This window comes from Phragmites australis, chromosome 13, assembly GCF_958298935.1.
Source record: "Phragmites australis chromosome 13, lpPhrAust1.1, whole genome shotgun sequence".
In the NCBI taxonomy this organism is placed as follows: Eukaryota; Viridiplantae; Streptophyta; class Magnoliopsida; order Poales; family Poaceae; genus Phragmites; species Phragmites australis.
In genome coordinates, this window is record NC_084933.1 from 7,231,573 (window position 1) to 7,255,842 (window position 24,270).

The following is a 24,270-nucleotide window of genomic DNA, read 5'->3' on the forward strand; positions in this document are numbered from 1 at the left end:
ACAAGTATACTTGACGAACCCATATTAACGAGGTGTTACCTAATTCCGCGCCATCTGATGACAAGTGGGTCCAAGATGAACAATACTCCAAATTGAATAATGCAATACTTCCTCTCTCAGTTCAAACAGTTGTCTTCCAAGGCTAAAAACTCTGAATTTTTTTATGTGTATTTTAATTGATTCATCTAAAAATACTATGTAAAATTCAAATTAAAATTCACCAAAAATGCTACTTTTAATACTTCTAGCCATTTTTAAGGTCTCAAATAAAATCCTACAAATCTAGAAAATTTCACTAATATTCTTCCCATGTGATGTATTAATTTTTAAAATTATCTTCAACCCTAGGTTATATTGTGAAAAAGTGAGTTCTTTATAATGCTCTATTTAATTGTATTTTTATTATTTCATATTATTTTCTTTTTTAATTCAATTTGAATTCAAACCAATTCAAATTTGCACAACATTCATTCAAATGCTTATGAAATGCATGATTTTAGGATGTAACGGCTTACTTGAGACGAGCGAAGAAATGTATACGGCCTCATCCAACATTTCAGAAAATATTTCCTTGCGTTGAATAATCTAGTTCACTCACAATCCACCAACTAAATACTAGGATGAGCGCAAAATCCTAGAAGGATCCCATCGACCTTTACCGTGCACCACAAACACCCTATCGTGTCGACCAGTATCACGTTACGGCGATCTGGATAGCAACTGCAGAGGGGCTACAGTAAAAATGCATATATGATGTTACAGTAACCGATAAACAGTAGAAATCACAGCTACAGTATAACAAAATTCATATACTCGCATTTTACTGTTTTGTCTACTACAATAATGCATTGTATTCTCCACCGGCGAGGATCGGGATCCCACGTTACGCCCGGAAGGCACTCTAAAGGGGCAAAATGGTAACAAGACACTAACCATCTCTTCTCTCCAGCACGCCCGGATCGGACGGCTGGATTCCTGGCCGAAAGGATCCGAGGACAAAGGTCCTTTCCCCTTTCCGCCCGTGGAGTCTCCATGCCAACAACCATACACCTGGTCCTCTGCACCGTTACCTACTAACATGTCGTCCCAGAAACTCCACATTTGATCAGGTTCACGAGAACTCGGTGTAGCCAGACAAACACCCCGCCTCTTTATTTTGAACAAACAAAATTAATTGACCGAAAAAACAGAAGAGAGAGAGAGATAGATAGAGAGAGAGAGAGGAGTAACGAAAGATTCATTCCCTTCCCTCGGCAATGGCGTATCGCAGACGCGGTCGTCTCACTACTACGCGCGCTCTCACCTCTCCCCCCAAACCCTAGATTCTCTCCCGCGCCGCCGCCGCCCCACCTTCTCCACCAACGACGATGGCTTCCACGCCGCCGCCGCCGGTGATCGGCAAGTCGGGCAACCTAACGGTCTTCATCACCCCGCCGGCGGTGACGCCGTCGCCGGGGCCCGAGACCCCGCAGTCCGAGTTCTCGACGCCCCCTACGTCTCCCCGAGCGGTGGAGTCGCCTGCCTCGCCTACGCCTGAGCAGCCAGCCTCCACGCCGGCTTCGGTCAGGATGGCCTCTCCGCCCCCGCCTACTGTTACTGTCTCCACGCCGCCGCTGCTCAAGACGGTCTCTCCGCCGCTGCCGGCGGAGAAGCTCACCCGGGCCCCGCCAGTTCAGGTGCCGCCGCCGCAGTTCGAGAAGGCGTCGGCGGGGCCGGATGGATCGGTGCTCTCGTTCTTATGGGACGCGGTTGCGCGCGTGCAAGAAGGTGATTTGGGAGGAGATAATTCCGAGCGTTTGATTTCTCTATTTTTTACTTTTTTTTTGTTTGTGATTTTCCATATTGATACGTGAGCTGATCATTTCTTGATGCAGCGCACGCGAGCTTGGACAAGTACATTTCGAACTGGTTTGGGTTGGATCAGTCCAAGTACCAGTGGGCGCTCAACAACTACTATGAGAGAACCGGACAGGTTTTACCTTTGATCCCCCCACCGCAATTTCTTCTTTTAGTTGTAACTGGGCATTCTTGTTCATTTTAGCTATATCAGTGCCTGTGATTCTTGTCTATTTGTGACGATTTGGGTGTGAATTGAGCAAGAAGTTCAGTGTGTCGGTGTTGGGTGGTGGAATGCATCTGGATTGGGTTCTTGGCCGCTGTAGGGAATTGCAGTGATGTCGCCTAATCTTTTGAGCTATAGTTGTTGGTAGTATTCCTATTGATGTCACTGATTATGATCATTGTGATCAGAATTGTAGCTTAGTGCAATTTAAGGTTACCATGATGGTGGTAGCAATGTTTTGTCTGTTTGATGTGTTGATTGGGCCCAAATCTTTTGGGTGCAATATCCGCAAAGGTTTTGTATGATCTAGTGTGTGCAAGCTTATCCCTCTTTTAAGTCAGATTCAGACTACTTACTAGTTACTACTACTAGGCACTCACTTTCCACTAGTTTGCCATCCATGCTGTATTGCAATTTGTGTGCATATATTCCCCTCTGAACTGTTTGTGATTCTTTCTTTGTGGCCTGCCGTGTATGTTTTTTACAGGATAATGCCTGAATGCGTGGTCAGAACTGGAACTATGTTGCATTGGCACTGCATAGTGAACTTTTTATTTTCACCGGATGATTATGGACTGTTGTTCTATTGTTGATTCAATTGACTTGTCTGATTACATTGGTTAATGAAATATGCTGTCATTCATTGCATTGGAGAATGTCCAAAGGATTTACCGCAAAACTCTAAGTTAGATAACACTAAGTCTGCTCTCCATGATAAATTGTATATAGAAAAATGCCATGCCCGTCTCCACCCCGTACTATTCGATTACCTAGGGCCGCCTAGGTGGCCTAGTCGCCTACCTTGATGACTAGCCGTAAATCGCAGCGGGAGGGCTCTGCTTAGGCCGACTTTAACATAGAAAACATGCTAGCCATTTCTTGGATGTTTGTCTAAGTTAATCTTGCCAGCTTGACACTCTACAAACATTTCATGTTGATTTGATTGTAGTTTTTGGGAGAGTAAATTGTATTAGAGCTACCTTAACTTGATTGGTTGTTTTACTTAGTGAAAGAGGGAATTAATTGGGAGAACTCCACGATAGCAATTCTCATTGATGCTCTAGGCATATATAGAGTACAAGGTGTACAGGTTAGGCAGCTAATTGTAGAGATTGACTAGAGCTAATCTAGGAGCCAAATAAGGTAGCTAGCTATCAATACTAAATATATATGATCTGCACATAAAGAGCAGTCTTTTTTTTTTGACACAATAAAGAGCAGAATCAATCTTCTATAAAGGTAGATATATTCCAACAGCCTTCGTAGTATTAACCGGGAAAAGAGTGAACATTGAGATTGCTTTGAAAATCAGTGAAGACGGCAATCGACAACCCCTTGGTGAAGATATCCACATACTGAAGGGAGGTTGGAACGTGAAGAATGCGGACGTCTCCAAGCGCCACGTGCTCGTGAACAAAGGGTAGATGGATCTCCACATGTTTGGTGCGTTGGTGTTGCACCGGATTAGTGGAGATGTAAATTGCGCTGATGTTGTCATAGTAGACAATTGTGGCCTTCTTGAGAGGTTGATGGAGTTCGGCGAGAACTTGATGGAGCTAACATGCTTCTGCAACGGCATTGTCCACTCCACGGTACTTAGCTTTAGCACTGGAGCGAGATACCGTGTGTCGCCGTTAGGAGGACCATGAGATGAAGTTGTCGTTGAGGAAGACACAAAAGCCAGAGGTGGAGTGGCGTGTGTCAGGACAGTCGGTCCAATCAGTGTTGGAGTAGATAATGAGGTCACTTGTAGAGCCACATGATGGTTGAAGACCATGTTCCAATGTGCCTTTCACGTACCTCAAAATCCTCTTGACAAGTGAGATGTTGTTCCCTGGGATCAGGCATATGCAAGCACACATGCTGCATTGCATGAGTGATGTCAGGGCGAGTGAGGGTGAGGTACTGTAGTGTACTAACGAGACTTCGATAAAGTGTTGGATGACAACATGGAGCGGACCTTGATAGGTGTGGTGCAGGGGTTCACTGTGTCATTTTGGCACGCTCTAGTATCTCGGTGGCGTACTTCTCTTGTGAGAGGAAGATGCCCCGAGGTGAGCGATGAGCGGTGATGCCGAGGAAGTAGTGCAGAGCACCTAGATCAAACATCGAGAATTCTTGTTGAAGAGCTATAATGACTTGGTGAAGAAGAGCCGATGTTGAGGCCGTGAGGACTATGTCATTGACATAGAACTATAGTAAGCGACCTTAGAGCTACTGTTGTGGATGACGAGTGACGTGCCGCACATGGAGCCATTGAAGCCGATGGAGAGGATGAAGGCATGGAAGTGGATGTACCAAGCGCAGGATGCCTATTTAAGTCTGTAGAGCGACTTGTTGAGGCGGCACACATGATTTGGGTTGACAATCTCAGCGAGTGTGCCATGAAGGAATGCATTTTTTACGTCTAGTTGATGGACGGGCCAATCGCTGTAGACGACAAGGTAGAGTTATGTGTGAATGGTCGAAGGCTTGACGATGGGGCTTAATGTCGTCGTAGTCAAGGTATGGCTGCTGTGAGAATCCGTGTAGAACCCACCATGCCTTGTACCGAGCAAAGGAGCCATCACAGTTGAGCTTGTGGCGGTAGACCCATTTGCCAGTGACGATGTTCGCGTTCAGAGGAGGAGGAACGAGGTCCCATGTCTGATTGGTTGTGAGAGTGTTGAACTCTTCGACAATAGCCGCACGCCAATGTGGATCAAAGGGTGCCGCAGTACGTCTTTGACGGAGTGAGTGTGTCCGCTGTCGAAGCACGGAAGGTGATGAAGTCCCGTGGAACCCGAATGCCATCCTTGCCGCGGGTTTGCATCGGATGCTGGGTCACCAATGGAGGGACGTGTTCCATTGGATAACGGAAAGGGCTAGCGAGTGCGCTGATGCTGGTCGTGGGAATCGAAGGCGTTGCTGTCGAGTTCGGGACGAGAGTTGCGGGCACGGTGGCCGGAGCTACAGGATTAGTGCGTCCACGGTGGGAGTACAGTTGCGTGACAGTCAGGCGCGACGACAAAGCCTGGGCGTCGGGTGGAGCGCGAGACGAGGCGGGCTTTGGATCAGTGGAGGACCTGGTGTGCTCACTGCCGAGTGCTTGGCTCCCGTGCGGAGTGGACACACAGGGTAGAACCCATGCTCCTGCGGGCCGCTGGACGTGGGGTCAGGGCGGTTGGGCCCGGTGCCCCGCTGAGCGTGGCGGGAGAGACAGTGGGCGACCTGTGCCCATGGAGCCCATCTGTGGAGTCATCGAGGGAATGGCCTGCCGGCGGCGTTGGTACGACCGTGGGCAGCACTAAGCCAACAGGAAGCAGCAAATGTGGTGCGGTAGGTGCACCATCCTTCGAGTCGTTGAGGAACTAGTAGGAGGACAGCAGCGGAGACGGGTGAGTAGCGTATAGGAAAACATTTTCATCAAAGATTACATGCCGGGAGATGATATGGTTTGAGAATAAGTTGAGACAGCGATAACCTTTTTGATTGGTTGGATAGCTAAGAAAAATGCACTCGGTGGAGCACGGTGCGAGTTTGTGGCTGGCTGTGGAGGTGAGGTTTGGAAAACATCGAAAACCGAAGACACGCATATGCGAGTAGTCTGGTGGAGAGCCGAACGAGGACTCGTGAGGAGTTTTGTTGTTAAGGACTTTGGTGGGAATTCGGTTCAGAATGTAGGTGGCTGTGTAAAGCTTCCGCCTAGGTGGCTGTGTAAAGCTTCTGCCCAAAACGAAGGAGGGAGGCTGGCTTGGAACAACACGGAACACATGATATTGTTGGTTGTGCGAATGATGTACTCAGCCTTGCCGTTTTATTGCGAAGTGTGAGGGTAGGAGAAGCGAAAGTGGGTGCCGTGTGCAAGGAAGTTGCGAGCAGTGGTGTTATCGAATTCCCTACCATTGCCACACTTGATGAAAGAAATAGAAGATTGGAAGTGAGTCCGAATGTAGGCATGAAAATTTTGTAGAGTCTGAAAGGTTTCATATTTGAGTTTGAGAGGGAATGTCCACAAGTAATGTGTGTGATCATCCAAGCATACATGATAATACTTAATGCCAGACATGCTAGGTAGTGAGGGAATCCATAAATCATAATGGATTATTTCAAATGGTTTTGTTGTGCGTGACAACGAAGGGGAAAATGGGAGACATACATGTTTCCCAATTTGACACGCATGACAAGTTTCAATGTCAAGTTTATTGCAAGAAATAGCACACGACGAGATTAAGCTAGACAAAGTTGGGCGACCGAGGGATTGATGCCATATGGTGGTGGTGTGTCGTGGTGTGAAAGGCGCGTGGTGAGGAGGGTAGTCAGAGCGGGTACAAGTTGTCGAAGCTACTGCAGCGAAGAATCTTGTGCTTGGTTTGGAGATCCTTGATTGAGAAACCGAAATTCCACAGAACATAGATTGTTAGTGGTGAATTTGTGAACAGAAACCAAATTTCAAATGAGTTTGGGTGAGATTAGGGTGTTTTGTAGGTTGGGTGGAAACAATTTTCATGCCGGTGCCGGTGATGGGTAGACGAGTGCCATCACCGACGACGACATGAGAAGAAGGCGGAATAAATGGGACAAGTCTTACCGGCTATTGCACTGACATGACGTTCAGGGCCTGGATTAGTGAGGCCTGATTCCATGATGACGCGGTGGATGAAGTCTTGTACGACAACGACTTGGTTCGTTTAGGCTGGTACAACGACGTAGGCTGGTACGATGGTGACACGCATTAGAAACCACCAGGCGCGATCAAGGCCTAAGGGTGGACCAGTGCCAACAATGCCAGGGCTGCCTGGTGGCTAGACCAGGAATTGGCTGGTTCGGGGATTGACCGGGAGGCTAGGGCGAGTCCAGAGAGTGTCGGTGTTGTTGCCGTCGGTTTTCTTGTTGCCCTTGTCTGTTGTACTTGGGCTTGGACCATTGGATCTTGCGTTGGCCACCATTAGATCCTTCGGGGGGCGGTGAGGACTGTCATGGGGCTCAGGCTTGCCGATCTTGATGGAGACTTGCCCATGGGAGCGGTGAGGGCCATTGGGGGCTTGAGCTTGCCATCTTGATGGAGACTTGTTTGTGGGGGTGGTGAGGGCCGTCGGGGGCTCAGGCTTGCTGATGTTGAGACCATCTTCCTCGAGCAGGAGCAAAGAGTGAGCCTCAAGGAACGGAGGAAGAGGCGACCTTGTTTTGCTAATGAAGGCCATGTGCCTTTAGTTCTTGTTGAGGCCTTGTAGCAGGGTGAGGACGAGAGTGTTAGAGGAGACCGGTTGGTTGATGTCGAGGGTGTCCGCGAAGTTCTTCAGGCCCTGGGAGTAGGCAAGGATCGAGAGGCACCTTGCACCTGCGGAAGTCAGCCTCCAAGGAGAGTGCACATGAGGCCTTATTGTTGAGGAAGAGGCCTTCAATGCTCGTCCATATGGCGCAGGTAGAGCACCCAAGCTGAGGATGATGGAGAGGATCTCCTCTGAAATTTCTGTTAGTTTAAATATTATAGAAATTTGGATGTGAAGATATATCTGGAAGATAAATTTTACTTGTATAGGATGACCGAGTGTGGTATTTTCTTTAGAGTAGGAAATTAGTTGTTTCACTTAGTGGTGCTTTGATTAGCCTGAATGCAAAGACTGTGTACACAGTTGGCTATGGACTAAACATTTCCTATGGTAGTGTATAAGCTTTCAACCTCTCTACATAGTAATTAGCTTCTTAATTTGCAGCTGCAGTTTTGCCTTCTCTTACTGTAGCACTTTCTGTATCACTTAACTCACAATTTCACTAGAGCCTTCCAGAAGACCTGTGGGGTGTTCCATTAGAGGGGGTTTGTTTTTCTTGTCCCTGCTAGTTCATTCATTCCCCAACTATGGGTAAATGCATTATCAAATGGGGAACTAGAGGTTACTAAGGTTATTAGCTCCCTTATACTGTATCCAGAGTTTGTTCTTCTATATTCATAATATTCAATATTGGGAATCACTGATATGTTTCCAGTAATCAAGCCAAATCAATACTTTAGAATTAAATTCTCCAAAGGAGCATCACATTTGCCCCTCGTGTAACAGGAGATGGATTCTGGCAAAGCCGACAATCTGAAGGAGCTCAGTTGTAAAACACAGAATGTATAAATAAGGTATATCCTTATATTTGAGCAGACACGGCTGCCAGCTTTGTTTTCTCCCCCCCCCCCCCTCTGTTTGACTGATCTAGTATTATTTTACCTTGCAGCAATTTCTTTCTGGATTCCATGTCTGTAGCTAAACTGGTTTCTTACGAATGTAAAGTTTCACTTGGAAGATCTTGGTGGCCTGAAGATTTTGGTTCTGCTGCAAGTGGTAGGATTATCTGGTTGTGGCAAGGTGTTAAGGCAGTTGAATTAGTATGGCTAGCATTTTATTCGTTCTCACAAATGTGTACTCCTATATACCTTTTTGTGAACACATTGCGTATTTGCAATGTCAAGTAGTAATATTTGTAAAATGTTTGTTTGTGTTATTCAATCATTTTTGCTCTCATTTTAAGGTATCTGGCACTCTGAAAAACAAAGGTTAACTTTTCATGTCATGTAGCACGATAAACTGGTGACAAAAATCATACTGTTAGCGTACAGTTGAAATAGGAAACTTCAGCAGCGCATGCACGAACCGTGATGGAGGCAGTGTGAAATATTTGCAACAAACGACTCAAGGGCTCCAACTAATGTACATTTACGATTCCATACATGTAGGTATATTAGCACTGCAGCAAGTGCGTTTTATGCTCTGTGTGTTGTTGGTATTGTAGCAAGTGCGTTTGGTTAAAAGCAGTTGAGATTATCTCCATTGTAAACACCGAAACAAGATCATTTCAAACCGGTATAATCTTCAGTTTCTTTGAGCTATTGAGCCCTTCATTTTCATTTCTCTTCTATAATCTTATCAGTAATCAGTGCCTCGTAAACCGAGGGGTGCTATGGGTCGATTATTGAGGTCCCTGGAACTCTGGAAGAACAACCTAAGCCCCAGTCCAACACGAGCAGAAATAATTGCTGCAGATATGACAATTGCTTGAACTAAATAACTCCATTGCGGTTCTTCATCCATCCCAGGCTCCCAGCATGCGGGAGATAGTGCTCTCAGCTTTAAGCGATGGGCCTTTCCGCTCCATCTCGCTCCCAACCCAGCGCCCTCCACCTCCCTAGCCTCACGTGGACGCCCGCCCAGGGCCCTGCGGCCTCAAACTTGTTGTGTCTTCATCCCTAAAGCCGACGGCCACCTCCCACCTTCCTTCCCGAGCGTCGGCATCCACCCGATTCCCATTGGCTCCGTCCTTCACCCTGGCCTGCTCATTGGATTCAACAGCTACATAAACTAGCTGTACCTATATGGCCTGCTCATTGGATGTTCTATTGATTTTCAACTCTTAGCATCGAACCATCCAATGTTTTTTTGAAAATAGGAAGTTTTATCAACTCATCGTTACATCAAGATGATAAAACTAAACGAGAGTCCCCTCGATGTAGCGAACATACCCTTAGGGAGATTGTAGTGAAACATTATTAGGGTATATATGTGATTTTGGTGATAATGATAGCATAGTCAATAAGACTAACATATTTGTCAAGTATATGATTTAGTAGGTCTTATACATGTAACGAAAGAGAAGCCATCGAAACTGGTACAAAGAGAAATGAATTGGATTTATCTTAGGATTTTTGATATGATCAAATGGGATGAATTTCTATACAATCATGTACAGCACTTCACAAGCTTTTCAAAGAGCCTAAGATCATCGAAATCGGAGTTTGAAACAATATGTTATGCCCGAAATACGAATCGCTTATCAGCTGAAAATGGTACACGTTGGGACTTTAGGCGTTCACAATTAAAATACTCCGACGTTCATAAAAATACTCTGGCATTTACAAAAATGAACACGCCTGATGTTCCGGCGTTCACAAGAAGTTTTCGGCGGTTTGTTTTTTCCAGAGGGATTTCAAATTTGGTTTAATACACGTTGGATGTTCTAGCGTTCATAAAATGAACACGTCGGACTATTTTGTGCATACACGTCGGATGTTCCGGTGTTCAAAGAGGACATTATGCTGGACCTTCCGGTGTTCGCCAAAAAGGTGGGGTCTAATGACTAGTTTTTAGGGAGTACACGCTAGATGGTCTGGCGCTTGTAATATTGTACACACCAGATCATCTGATGAGTACAACAAAATATGACCGTTGGAGCAACGGCTAGTCTGCGAGATTGAAGCTATAAATACCCATCCACTTGATCATTTGATGAAGTCTGAGTGTGTTGGAGTCCAGGAGAGCCCTTGGACACTTGTGAAGATATCCAAGGCAATTAAGTACAAGATTAGACAGTGATAAGTGCTTATAAGCCTAGAGAGAGTTGTAGCTAGGCGCTGCGGCTTTGAGAGAGGCTCAAGGAGTGATCTTAGCTTGTACCAAGAGGTACGCTGGTGCCTTGGAGCATTGGCGACTCGCCGGCAACTTGAGCCGGAGTTGCTCAAGCTTGTTGACCCTTCGACTTAGTGTGAAGCGACGACAAGGCACGTGTACGGGGACGCGGAGACCCTTGCCTTGGTGGCTCAAGCTTCAAAGTGATCACGACGGTAAGAGATCGGAAGAGAGGCTAGAGGTGAGACCTTGCCTTAGTGGCTTGATGGCTCATCCGACTTGAGATCTTGCCTTGGTGGCTTGGTGGCTTAACAGCCATGACCAGGTGCCGACCGGAAGCATATTTTTGGTGGAGCTCCAACGTGGACTAGGGGTGACATTCATGCTATCGATACTACTGGATAAAAATCTCTTGTGTCGAGTTTGCTCTTTCTACCGTCTTTATGCTTCCGCTTTTACATATTTGCAATTTACCTTTGTGCATTTACCCTTCTAGAGTAGTTTGCTAGGATTGGCTATAGGTTGCAAATCTCTTTGTTTGGTAGAGTAGACACACTAGATAAACCTAGAGCACATTTAGATAGAAATTGATATAGGTCTATCTTATAAAGTTTTTGGAGCTAATTAGTTTAGATTAGTTTTTTAAGTGTCCTAATTCACCCCTCTCTTAGTACGTCATCAATCCCTTCACTCGACCTTTGCATATAAAAAATGCACATAACCAAAAACAATCACTACTACAGAACATGCTATTACTGTTGGTCCGAAACTGGCATCACTGTTGATTTGGAATCGACAGCGAATTAGCGGCAATGAAAAATCATGTATTATTATTGTCGACTTATGAACCGGCAGTGATAGTAAGTATCACTACCGATTTAAGTCGAGAATTGGTAATAATAATCCAACTATCACTAATGGTTCAAGTAAAGAACCAGTAGTGATAATCCATCCATATAAGCAAAAATATTCTACCGTAAACTCTTCAACATAGGGATCTAGCTAACTTAGACAGAGACCCCATATCAGAATATTTGTGGTAGAGTATTTTATATCTGCATGAACAGTGAAATGTTTCGGTTTAAGTTTGATCCTAATTTGAAACTACAATCTTGTTGAAACTGTAATGACAAATAAGAACGGATGTTGCAAAGCTGCTGTACCAGGAGCTCTTTGGCTTAAGATCTAGGCTTGTCCATCTTATGCCATCTATTTTACATCTTGCGCTATTTGAGTGACAATAGTACATCTAAATAAATTGTAAAAATACGATCATCTTTAAGTAAACGCATTTTCTGCCACTTATTTAGATATGCCTATTGCCACAATATAGCTTGACACTCAATTTGCCACTCGTTTAGTTGGGGAGATGGGGAGACAGGCTCGGGAGAAGGGGAGACGGGGCTACAGGCTCATGCTCGGGAGGCGGCGATGAGATTGAAGGACGTGGAAGCCGAGCCCAAGGTGTAGAGGAAGCCACAGCGGCAACGGAGACCATCACACCACTTCGACTGCCACTACCCCTCGGAAGTGTCTTCTGGAGACTGGGAGCGAAGTGAGATAGGGCGTGGATTGAGGGAGATGGGCTCGGGATTTATAGATGTATTATCACTACTAGTTTAGAATACAAACTGACAGTGATATAATTAGCACTACTGGTTTGTATTCTCTCAGTTTTTTCTCCGTCGGTGAGCATATAAACTGATAGTGATAATTCCACTGCCAGTTTGGAATACGAGCCAATAGAGATAAGGATTATCATTGTTGGCTCGTATTGGCTCAATTATTGTTCTGTCAATGAGCTTATGAACCGACAATGCTAGAACCGGTAGTGATATCAACTATCTTTGTTCGTTCTTAAGAGCTCACAGTTAGATCTAACGATTCAGCTTTCGGCAGTGAATAGGGGCAAGGATGACACTTTCTAAAGTAGTGAATAGACACAAAAGACGCTAGAGATAAAATGAAGCAGAGCCGAACAAGCTGGAAACATATCCCCGTAGCTATGATTATTATATTTAGGTTTGGATGCAAAGTTTAGACTGTCATCCAAACCGGGTAAAGATCTCTTTGGCCACCAAAGCATCCAGTGTGAATAGCATATCGACTCCTAGCCAAACAACACCTATGCACAAATGCTCCGATGATTCATCTATTGATCACTGAAATATCCGATGCTATTTTCCAATGCACTCATTAGATTATCCTATGTACTCATCGGATTATCCTATGAACACATTGGATCATCCTACAAGTCCAACAGATTATTCGATGCATGTAGCTTCATATTTCAACATAATGTTTTGCTCTGGACTCTAATTTTGATGATCTTGGACTCTATGGAAAGCTTGTGAAGAACTCTATATGTCTCTACTAAAATATTGAGCTCAAAACCATATTATAAAAATCAAATTCATATTTCAAGATCAATTCAATCATTTATTTGTCCTGGCATCGCTTCTTTCTGTTTTCGATTCGATGCTTGATGTCTTGGGTCTTCCTTTTGTTCCACAGGTACTAGATAAACCTAGTATATATCACCACTAGACTATTAGCCTAAAGACACTAGATCTAGCTATTAAATCCAAACCTCACTTTATAGTACGATCAAAGAAAACAAACCTATCTACATATGTGACCCTCTCAACACCATGATCACTTCTCTAAGCAATAGATACCTATATGTTCATGAATCTCTTCTTTGACCTTGAAATTAACTCATTTTAGGTGTTTCATACCCAAGTCCATCTTTTTATTCATGAGACTAAACCTCAACACCACGATCACTTCTCTAAGCAATAGATCCTTATATCTTCATGAAGCTATTCTTTGACCAAAAAATTAACACATTTTAGGTGTTTCATACCAAAATCCATCTTTTTTATTCATGAGACTAAACCTCAACACCATGATCACTTCTCTAAGCAATAGATCCTTATATCTTCACGAAGCTATTCTTTGACCAAAAAATTAACACATTTTAGGTGTTTCATACCCAAGCAGATCTTTTTTATTCATGAGACTAAACCTTTTCATTCTAGCAAACATTGTTAGTCTCATTAATCATATTAATATTAATTACTGAGACATACTAATCCTATGCTAGCATCATTAATCTTTCACTAACTTAGAGTGTGGATGGCCAAATATTATCACATGTCATTGCATTGTCAGTCAATATTGGGCTCACACTACTACAAAACAGGTGAACAGTGCCGGTTCCAAAACCTCACCAGTGTCAGTTTTGGACCCGACACTGATTACTCAGCACTGATAGTCCATGACTATCAGTGCTGGGTATGGAACCGGCATTGAAAATAACTATCAGTGCCAGTTTGTGGATCGAACCGGCACTGATATGTGTACTATCAGTGCCGGTTTGTTTTACCAACCAGCATTTTCAAATGTGGCAACTGCCGCCAATTTCCCGCCATTTTCAAAATGTGGTGGCTGTCGCCAATTCTGTGGCATTTTCAAATTTTGGCGGTTGCCGGCAATAGTATAATATATATTTATGGACACGCACATATAAATTTAATTTACGAGACGTCGAGTTTTATCGCAGCATATATACACAAGCACATATAAATTTCATTTCTAAAACATCAAGTCTCGTCACAATATATATACACAAGCACATATAAATTTCATTTCTAAAACATCAAGTCTCGTCACAGCATATATACACAAGCACATATAAATTTCATTTCTAAAACATCAAATCTCGTCACAGTATATATACACTGCATACATGTGAGGTTTCATTACAAAAATAAAAAAGAGTTTAAGGTTTCTTGCTAATCGAAGGTTCTGAACTCTGCCTTTTCTTGTTGGATGAAGGTAACGAGAGAGAGGAGTCAAATTCATGGAACTCGCCAGTTGGACTAATGACTTGGTCATTGATGAACCCGACAAATTGTTCTTGAAGAGCGATGATTTCAATGGCCATGTGTCGATCTCTGGACAGCGCGAGGAGCTGCAATTTCAACAATTGAAGAAACCAATCCTTATGAACACATGTCAGACCTGAAAATTAGTCATCAAGATGTATGTCGCATACCTCAGCATCGACCACGTGGTACGATGCGTCTCCGTTGAATCCGTGCATGAATTCTATTACATAAAAACCACATAAATTATTGCTCGGGCCCTGCTTCCTACAAGGAAAGTCATGTCGAATAATCCATTCTTTCGTGAATGGATGATGTCTGACACTCTTCTTGATGTATCATAGGTACACTCTGCATGTGTGTGATTATTACCGTAAGTAGATTTAGATTCAATGTAATCAAATATTATAAGAGAAATAACGAAATAATTGAGTTTTATCTTTGTAGCAAGTCAATGACGGGTTGTAGGTTTCTTTTAGATTATTCTGTGAGTCAAAAACAACAATCTTGCTGATATTTGGCTGGATGACAAGGAAGATCCAGTGATAACCGCACATAGGTCACCATAGGTTAGTTGGTCCTAACTTCTAACTATGTATTGCTCAAAAAGAGCAGAACATTCATAGAGGGAAACACATACCCGAAGTGGCAGGATAAAAGTATGTATTTCTTCAATTGTAGCTCCAGAATACACTTCAATGCATAGTCCTCGGTTCCTTTTGGATCGGATTGCATCATTGTCGGGTTTACATGATGTGGGTCGATGAATCCCACATGGTCGATGCCCTCTGTCCTGCATCTTTGTACCTCCATTCTGCATAAGGAATAAGTTAAGATATTCAATCCAATGATACATAAATGTATATTGTGAATTATATGTATACGACACTTACAGAGAGGGCATCTGGCTGGTACAATTGATACATTTCCTCAAATAATATATAAATAGAGCCGTCCCCGTGGAGAAAATCTTGATCCTTGTATCTGGCCTCAAACATTTCTCTACCATCCCGCGACTCCTTCATGTACCACACATGGAATTTCCAAAGTTGAAAGGTCAATTTGTCGCACATGTTTGGTGCGACCAAGAGTTTGCCCAACTTAAATTGCCATCTCTCGACTGCTTTTGGTGCCAGGGACAAGTCTAGAAATTGCTCTTTTGTCATTTTAGCATCTTCAAGAAATCTTTCTAAATTCCATTTTGTCGTATCTGTTCGGTAGAACACTCTTTCAAGTATTTCTTGCTTTTGATGCGCGCGTAGTTTGATTTACTCTTACGCTCAACAGGTTTGGCCATCTTCAAGAAAAACTTCTGTGTTTCCGCACAAATTGGTTTTTTCTTCTCAAGCTCTGGCTTTTGAAAGAATTTCTTGATACTAGCATCCACTATCACTCTGGTTTCCTCTTTTTTTATTCATAAGGCAACTTCTCAGGTGCTGCCACCTTCTTAGGTGCCCTTTGCTTCTGGGATGAAGCCGACTTCTAAGATGAACTCAAATTCTTAGACTGTGTAGCTATTGTCAACTTCAGAGGGGGAGGAGTTGCCTCTCTTGGTGGCACCGGTGCTAACTTCTGAGGGGGAGGAGTTGGCTCCCTTGGTGGCAACTTCGGAGTGGGAGGAGTTGCCTCTATTCTGGATGACGGTGGTAGTGGAGGCGACTGTGGAGGAGTTGGCCCTCTTCTTTGTGACGGTGGCGGTGGCAGCGACCGTGGAGGAGTCAGAGAAATTCTGTGTGGTGGGTCCGACTCCACATTAGACAACTCATTGGTCTCATCTTCAAACACTATGTAGCGCTTGAGCCAAAGAACGAAGCCACCAATGTTTGACCCAAGCCTCTTGGAACCCGTCTCTCCAGGGTAATCCATGTCAATCTTACAGTACAACCTTCGCACGGAGTCCATGTGGACCTTGGAGAATCTCTGCAGTATCAGAAGATCGTTGAAGAGAGCTCATTCCACGAATTGGTTCACCTGCCCCATAGCCACCGTGGTGGTAATGTTCAAGGTGGGCACGACAAGCTTGCACACTTTGCATTTTGCGATTTCGTCCACGGAGTAACGGGCCGATTCTTCTTCTGCAAACCCCACGGACGCATAGCTACTCCGATGACCACCAGGGCTCATAGCATTTTCTTCGCTTTGCTGCTGCATGTTTATTTGCTGAAGTGCTTCTTTGATTTTGGCGTCTGTCATCTGACGCTCCTGTACAAGTTCTTATCGTACTACAGCCAATAGTTCTTCTAGTTCTTCTCTCCTTCTCTTCTGACTCCTGTAACTTTCGACGACTTTTGGGAATCCCTCTATCCAAGGCACGACACACTTGCCTCTGGTGTGTCTAGGGTGCTCCTTGGTTCCCAGAGCTAAGGCTAGCTGGTCTTTCTCCCTTTCTGGCCTGAAAGATCCTTGCGAAGACTAGGCGTGGGCATCTGCAATTCTTTGCGCCACTTCCTATTCTCTGTCGCTTTTGAAGTTTAGGCTACCATCTGCCGACAAAGTCACCCCTCTCGCGTATAGATAGTGCTTCACTCGTTCAATCCAGTTGCCCGTCTGAGGTGTGGCACCACTGCGGGTTACTTAATCTTCCATCTCTGCCCACTCGTCGTATTTCCTCACGTACCCATGTGAGCCAGTTCTGTGGGGGTACACGATCTTGTGGGAGTTGGCCTTGTTTACCTCACTTAGTCATTGAGCTTCCTCTGACCGCATGTACTCTATGAAATTATTCCAAAATGGTTACACCGTCGGATAATCATCCCATTTTGGTGTCCAGCCCACCAAGTAATAATTTCTCCACAGCTTACCCTTGAAATTCTTGAACGCGATAGCCATTGTTAATAGGGCATGACTCTTCGCTTTGACCATGTTGCATCCTTCAGGGTATTCAAACTTTGCCACCAACTTACCCCACATAAGATCCTTGATGTTATCAGGAACCACCCACATGTCATTTTGTCTGCCTCTCCAACTTCTATATGTGATTGCAACATGGTCCCTCATTAGACACCTGATTGCTGTTTTGAATGGCCGCAGAACAACTTTAGGTCTCGTGGGCTCCCCGACTGAATTGACCTCCGTGATGATGAAACGTCCCTCGGGCATCCTGCTGGGACCTCGTCCAGTCCTCTCTTCTCCTGTCATCTTGTCAACCTCCAGAGCATCATCTTCAGCCCTGCCCTGCGCAGCCTCAGCGGTTGTCTCCAACTAAAATTGATCCATGTTTAGGTACAAACTCGGGCTACCACCTCTCATCTGGTCCAACTCCATGTTTGCAGGCTCATCTTGTATCATAACTGGAGGTGGATCTGAGGAGGGGCCTTGTGAGGAACCGTCCAAATAGTATTCTAATTAATCATCAGGAGGATCATTTTTCATAATCACAACCTCGACGATTAACCAGAATACCATTCCGGTAGTCCCGGCACGTGTTTTGTGCCCAGGATCGGAACACATGCCTTCCAACTCAAATATCACAACACAGTTTAATAGAGAGCAAATAATTAAACTGGATTACAATTATTAAACATGCAACTGCTTCCACAATTTACAACAAAAGAGGAACAACAACAACTATGCAGCGGAAGAAAAACCTATACAACAAAAGAGTATGGAGCCGTATGCCCTTAGGCTCCATACCAAAAGCGCCGGAGTTCGGAGTAGAAGGTGCTACTCCTGCCCGCCACCCTGATCGGTAGGCACAAAGTAGCCGAACACTGCCTCTTCCTCGCCAACCTGTGAACCTGAAAGCAACTTAAGGGCAGCACCCCTTAGTACGAAGGTACTAGCAAGACTTACACAATATGAGTATATATATTCTCGACTCCAAGGATCATGCATTTGAAGCTGTAGCAAGGATTAAGACATGTTTAAGTTCATTAAGCGGTAAGCAACCTAGACTCTAGGTGTAAGCAACTGACTTAACCAACCACCGACTCAAACCCTACCAACCAACTGATCAGAACAGATATATGAACACCAAGTGTATAAAAGCAAACCATTCCCACCAAACCACCAACCACATACCGACCAAACCAACCCAATCCAACCATGCCACAACCCACATCGAAACTCTACGACCAAAACATGGTCGCTCGGTGGAGATAAGCGATAGCGATCCTCATGATCGAGAGCGCGGCAGTTCGAACTGATTATACACCCTGCAGGGGGATACTCCTGGACCCACACGACACAGGGACCATACGACTTGTGCCACCCGCTAAGATGCGCACAAGGGGGTACCCGTGACAACCTTTCCCAACCAGGCCCAACCATGTGGATCAACCATAGCTCGGCACGGCGGTATTAGAACTACTCCCCGAGCAAACTAATACCGCTAAAAGCCCGGACTCAAACCGGACTCACACCGTCTATGACGAGGCCCACATGACCACGTCTGCGAAGGTAATCGGCTCGCCTACCATTATATCAGCATGTGGTGAGTAAGGTATGTGCTAAAGCCGACTACACCGATGGTCGGTGCTTAACTGGTGCAAGCGGTCTACGGTGTCCGGGTTCCCTCCCCGAACTGCCTGAGGACTCCTCATGAGCAGATGACACCCTTAACACCGCCCACACCTCATCTCAACTCACCACTCACCAAACCGACTCATCATCAATACAACCATAAGTGTGAACAAGTAATAAGCCCTAGGCTTGCGACAACGGTGGACGCCGTCGTCGACTTCTACCGGAAAGCCTAAGTACCACTAAGCATAGCAAACTAAAATTAGACCGCGACGACACCACTAGGCTCCTAGGAACAACACATGACACGTGACCGAAATGGGATAATGCATCAGCATAGGTTCTACCCAACTCGGTACCCGACACATGCAATATATACATAAGCGTAGATAACATATTAAATTTTCAAGTAGACACGGTGCAATATGAACGATGCTTGCCTTGCTGCCCTGGATCAGAAAGGTGGGACGCCTCACGATCGCCCACGGCCTCCGGGATCGACGGATCGGCGTTCACTATAGAGAGCAACGCGTGCAATGTAATGAGCATGTATGAAATGCGACCATATAAGAAAAATATGCTCCACAATACATGACAATATTTTTCCTAGATCACACTATGCAAAATAAGAGTTTTCCCAATGATCTCACGACTTTCGAACATGGCATTGACTATTTGTGCTTTAACTAAGCTGAAACATATTTAATCAATAGATAAATTCTCAGAACGTATTTAATGAGTTTCAATATTTTTAACATGTAGTTCATATTCCTACGAAGCCAACGCAACTGGTCTCATGAAGTTTGGAGTTCGTGCGAATTAACTATGAATTTTATAAGCTACCAGCTTGCAGGAAAGCCTGATAACCGCCCTGGGACCACTGCTACAGTGCTCGGGGGTACCGGGGTGATCAATGCTCGGGTACCCGGGATGAACCGTGCTCGGGTGCTTGGGGTGAACAGTACCCCCGGGTACTCGGATAAACAGTGCTCGGGGGTGCTCGGTGAACAGTACCCGAAAGTGCTCGGGGTGAATCGTGCTCGGGTGCTCAGGGAACAGTACCCGGGGAGTGCTCGGGGGTGACTGTGCTCGGGTGCTCGGGGTGAACAGCACCTCGGGGGCGCTCGGATGAACAGTACCCGGAGTGCTCGGGTGAACAGTACGCGGGCGCTACCATAATCAGCCTCGTGTAGATCTAGAACATCAGTCATTACGAAGGGAAAAACTGGGCTAAACTAACCTGGGAGTCTCTCTAAATCAAAAGTAAAAATGCCTAGAAGAATGTACAGGGTCTAGACTTTGCTCAACCCCCTAGCAACATGATTCCTAACTCAAATCCACATAAATCCTCATTTGTTCCCAGACTGAAGAACTTTAAGAACTTTGCCACCCTAGTTCCAGATTCAAGATCTATCCAACCAAAAATGAGAATACTTGCCATGGGAGCCTAGCAGACTCACCCAAGGTCCTTTGCTGAGGTTGGTGACCGCCAGTTGAAGGAGGAAACGACGGAAAGTGGCTTGGAGAAGAGAGGAAAAACTGCTGCTTCCTTGCTTCTCCCAAAGAACACCAAACAAGTTCAGAACCAGCTCGAATTCCTTCGGAAAAACTGAAAACGAATTGGATGGACGAGTAATCCTTGAGCTGGTGGTCACGTGAGTACCACATACGTACCTTGATCTTGCTCCCAGAGGTAGGGATCCAAAGGGGAAAAAGGGAGCCTAAGAGAGAGAGTGAGAGACAGCCAACTCCAACTTGCTTCCTCAAAAAGCCTTACCTGGTGGAGTGGGTGAGGAGTACGTATGGGCAAGTTTGAGAGGGAGAGAGAGCTGTTGCCCACTTATAGAGAGATATTTTCTATACAAATGGGCCCCATTCACCTAGAGGAAAAATCCAGACTTGCTTCTAGCTCCTTTATTTCTCTTAGTTTCCTTCTCCCACCTCATTGATCCAAAGTGAGGTGCTCCAGTGACCCAAACTGGAACATGAAACTGAAATTGCATGCTTTTGGATTAAAACACACAATTACGGATTTCGGGACGTGACAGGCCTTGTATTGGAGGGGGGATGGGATGGGCCTGTGCACGGTGGTTGGATTTTGTACGTGCCATTCCTACATAAAAAATTTTGACACAAGAAGCACTTGATTTAGAGTTAAAATTAATGAGATATGTAATCAAATTTTGGGAAGACAGCTGATTAGGAAATTTGCCACTAAATAATCAATACCTAGTGTTATATAACATAGTTTGAAACAAACAAGACACGGTGGCTATTGCTTTACCTTATTGTGTAAACATTCTGATTTTGCATGGACAAGCAAGAACATTTAAATTACATTAACTGCTATCTAATTTTTGGAGAGATTTGATTTAGTGTATATTGATTGATTGTGAGCATTTAAGTTACATTAAGTGCTATCTAACTTTTGGAGAGATTTGATTTAGTGTATACTAGTAACCGTGCACGTGGAATCCACATACCTAACTCTATAATTTCGATAATATTATAACAAAAAGCGAAAATTTTGACGAGAATGTTGCATTGCTGGTTTGAAAGTTGTGTACACCACAATTTTTTTTACATAGAGAGGATTTTGATATAAATTTCAATGACTTTGAATAAAATCCGTAAGGGTTGATCCTAAGAGCAATCCCTCATCCAAACAGAGGATTACCTGAAGATAGTACCAAAAGGGCAATGCCGAGGAGCAGAGTGCTCCGCAATAGGCCTCATGGCTTGAGGCTTATGGGGTATCAAACCAAGATTTGCAGTTGTTAGTTATTTTATTGTTTTGACGTATCTAGGACGGTTTTTATAGCGTTGCTGTCAATAATTTTGTAAACATGTTGATTTGCATGGACAAGGGAGAACAATTAATTTACATTAACTGCTATCTAACTTTTGAAGAGATTTGATTTAGTGTAGATTGAGTGATTGCGAGTATTTAAGTTACATTAAGTGCTATCTAACTTTTGAAGAGATTTGATTTAGTGTATACTAGTAAGTGTGCATGTGGAATCCATGTGCCTACCCTTATAAATTTGATAATATTCTAACGTGAGGCAAAAAATTTCACGAGAATGCTGCATTTGCCTAACTCTATAAATCCATGTGCACACCATGATTTTTTACCAAAAAATTGCCCAAACTACTTCTACACTAACTTTATATCTCATTTTCTTTTTTGCATTTTGGGCACACCCACTAACCATAGGAAATCAACCCCTTGAATACGTCGCTAACAAAATAACATAAATAATGTTGCAATAGATATCGCACATATTTTGGCTCCATGTGCTAAGCTCAATTGTATGTCGTCAATTTGAAACAACGCTAAGTTCATGTGCTATTTTAAAAAATGAATACATTCAAATAGGAATGCTAACTCCAACCACTATTGAAAATGGTAGTTCCAACTGAATCGCATCAAGTATTAATGATTTTGTAGCAATATATCTTCTCAGTGAATGGAGGAACCTCGTAAAACATGCTAGATAAAAGTAGTAAATACTCTTTCGTAAATTTTGGCTCCATTTACAATTAATTCATCAACTACAATACCTATTATTTTAACTAAGCCAGATGCTCCAAATCCTCTGTTTCACCCTCAACATTTATTGCCGTATCATCATGTTTCAATTCCATAACAACCCAACCATTGCATGATGTCAATGCGATCTTCAACTATTCGTAAAAGTTCAGGAAGTGTACAGATTACTACTATGTTATTTTGTTCAAGATTTCGCTTCCGGTTGCATGAAAATAAAGCTCCACTGCATTCTTTCATTAACAATGACAAAGCAACACTTTTTTCTTCTAGAAACATCACGCGGCATGCTAATCTTGTGGTCTCAAATAAAAGAATTATATTTCCAAAATATTGTTGCAAGGCAAATAAAACAGAACCATTAGTCACTCTCCTATGAACATCATCCAGTTCCAAACATGTAAGTACATCTGAGAACTTCATTATGATGCCAAATAGTCAAGCAATGCCAATGTTCATATATAAAAATGAATTAACGGTAGGATTGAATTGAGGCATTATTCGTAAATTTATAAGCTAACGCAAGAGAAGGGAAATCATTCATTTTTCATACACCATATGTATAGTACAATAGCAGAAATGCACAAAACAAGCCAAAAGAGATTGAGTTCACGTTACTGATATTAATTAGAATTTCTCCACTATGTCACACCTAAAATTTTAAAAGACTTCATACATAAATGTACTTCTTTTCTCCATTCCACTGAATGAAAATACTCAATATGTATATGGAACAAAAACTGACCATCTCTGTACTATTACATCATAAGATCGTGATGAAAACAACTGAAGCTCCGAATGTTCATCACAAGGGCCTAATACAACAACAGTCTCAGACATGAAAGAAAGGTACTTAGCATATGTGAAGAAATAGCCAGCCTCACCTAATTATTCCTTTCATCTCAGACACAAACTTATACCATTTCAAACACGAAAGAAAGGTACTTGGCATCTTAGACATGAACTTTTTTTTATACCATCATTATTCCTTTCATCGGACATTCTTGCACTATGTCAAGAAATAGCCAGCCTCACCTAATTTTCTAACAAATCATATGCCGACAAGATATAGCTAGGGTTCCTTACCGCCACGGGAGGAGTCGGCGCGTCGGGGAGGAGTCAGTGCGGCGGGGGGAGGAGTGGCGGTTCATCGGGAGGAGGGGCGGCGTGTTGGGTGTCGGTGGGGCGGGGCATCGGGGGTTGGCAGGTTGGTTGGGGAGGAGGCGGTGGTCGGGGAGGAGGCGACGGTCGGGGAGGAGTGGCGGCAGCGGAGATGAGGAGCATCAGGAGGAGGAGTGGGCTGAAATGGTGAATGGAGTGAACGAGGCTAAGTGTTGGTATATATATGTACAGACGCATCAGTGCCGGTTCTAGTTTCTAACTGGCACTAATGCACATATTAGTGCTGGTTCTAGTTTCTAATCGGCACTGATGCACGTATCAGTGATGGTTCTGGTTTCTAACCGACACTGATATGTTGAGTATTAGTGTCGGTTACTACTTAGAACTAGCACTAAAAAAATATTTTTTCCCTTGAAATATTCTTCTATTGTTAAATTCGGCTGAAAACTTGAAAAATTCATAGAAAAATGATTAGAGTTGAGAAAAATATGAAACCAAATTTGTTAAGTTTGTATTACAGTCCCCTACATGATAAAAATACTTTCATACATGAAATATGCATTGAATTAATTCGTTAATTCTATAATGAAATTATGAAATATTAGTATAAAAAAATATGTGAAACCAATTATGTTAAACTTAATTTTTCATACTCTTTACATGAAAATTAACGTTAACCACTAATTGTTGGTTAACATTGTGATTTTTAGCTCTTCATTTCATTTTCCCCTTTTAGTCGAATTTGAATTCTAACCAATTTACATTTGTAATATTAATGTCAAAGTTGATTTTGTATATTTTAAATTTGTAATATTAATG

At 43.6% G+C, this 24,270-nt stretch overlaps 1 protein-coding gene across 2 annotated transcripts; it reads left to right on the forward strand.

Annotated features, from left to right (window-relative positions):
- The first annotated feature begins 1,208 nt into the window (after positions 1-1,208).
- LOC133888047 (proline-rich receptor-like protein kinase PERK3) lies at positions 1,209-8,550 on the forward strand. 2 transcript variants are annotated; one of them, XM_062328148.1, is made up of 4 exons: positions 1,209-1,767; positions 1,875-1,972; positions 8,101-8,168; positions 8,264-8,550. In XM_062328148.1, the coding sequence occupies exons 1-3, from the start codon at positions 1,368-1,370 to the stop codon at positions 8,161-8,163; spliced, it is 561 nt and encodes a 186-aa protein (XP_062184132.1). In that variant the 5' UTR covers positions 1,209-1,367; the 3' UTR covers positions 8,164-8,168; positions 8,264-8,550. The 2 variants fall into 2 exon arrangements, with proteins under 2 accessions (XP_062184132.1, XP_062184133.1); XM_062328149.1 differs by lacking the exons at positions 8,101-8,168; positions 8,264-8,550 and adding an exon at positions 2,550-8,094.
- Positions 8,551-24,270: the final 15,720 nt, after the last annotated feature.

Excerpts from the sequence above, each read along its gene's own strand:
- LOC133888047 (XM_062328148.1), top strand. The coding sequence starts at position 1,368 with ATGGCTTCCACGCCGCCGCCGCCGGTGATCGGCAAGTCGGGCAACCTA. Across the intron at positions 1,768-1,874 it reads GGTTGCGCGCGTGCAAGAAG|CGCACGCGAGCTTGGACAAG; the intron begins GTGATTTGGGAG and ends TTCTTGATGCAG. Across the intron at positions 1,973-8,100 it reads ACTATGAGAGAACCGGACAG|GAGATGGATTCTGGCAAAGC; the intron begins GTTTTACCTTTG and ends CTCGTGTAACAG.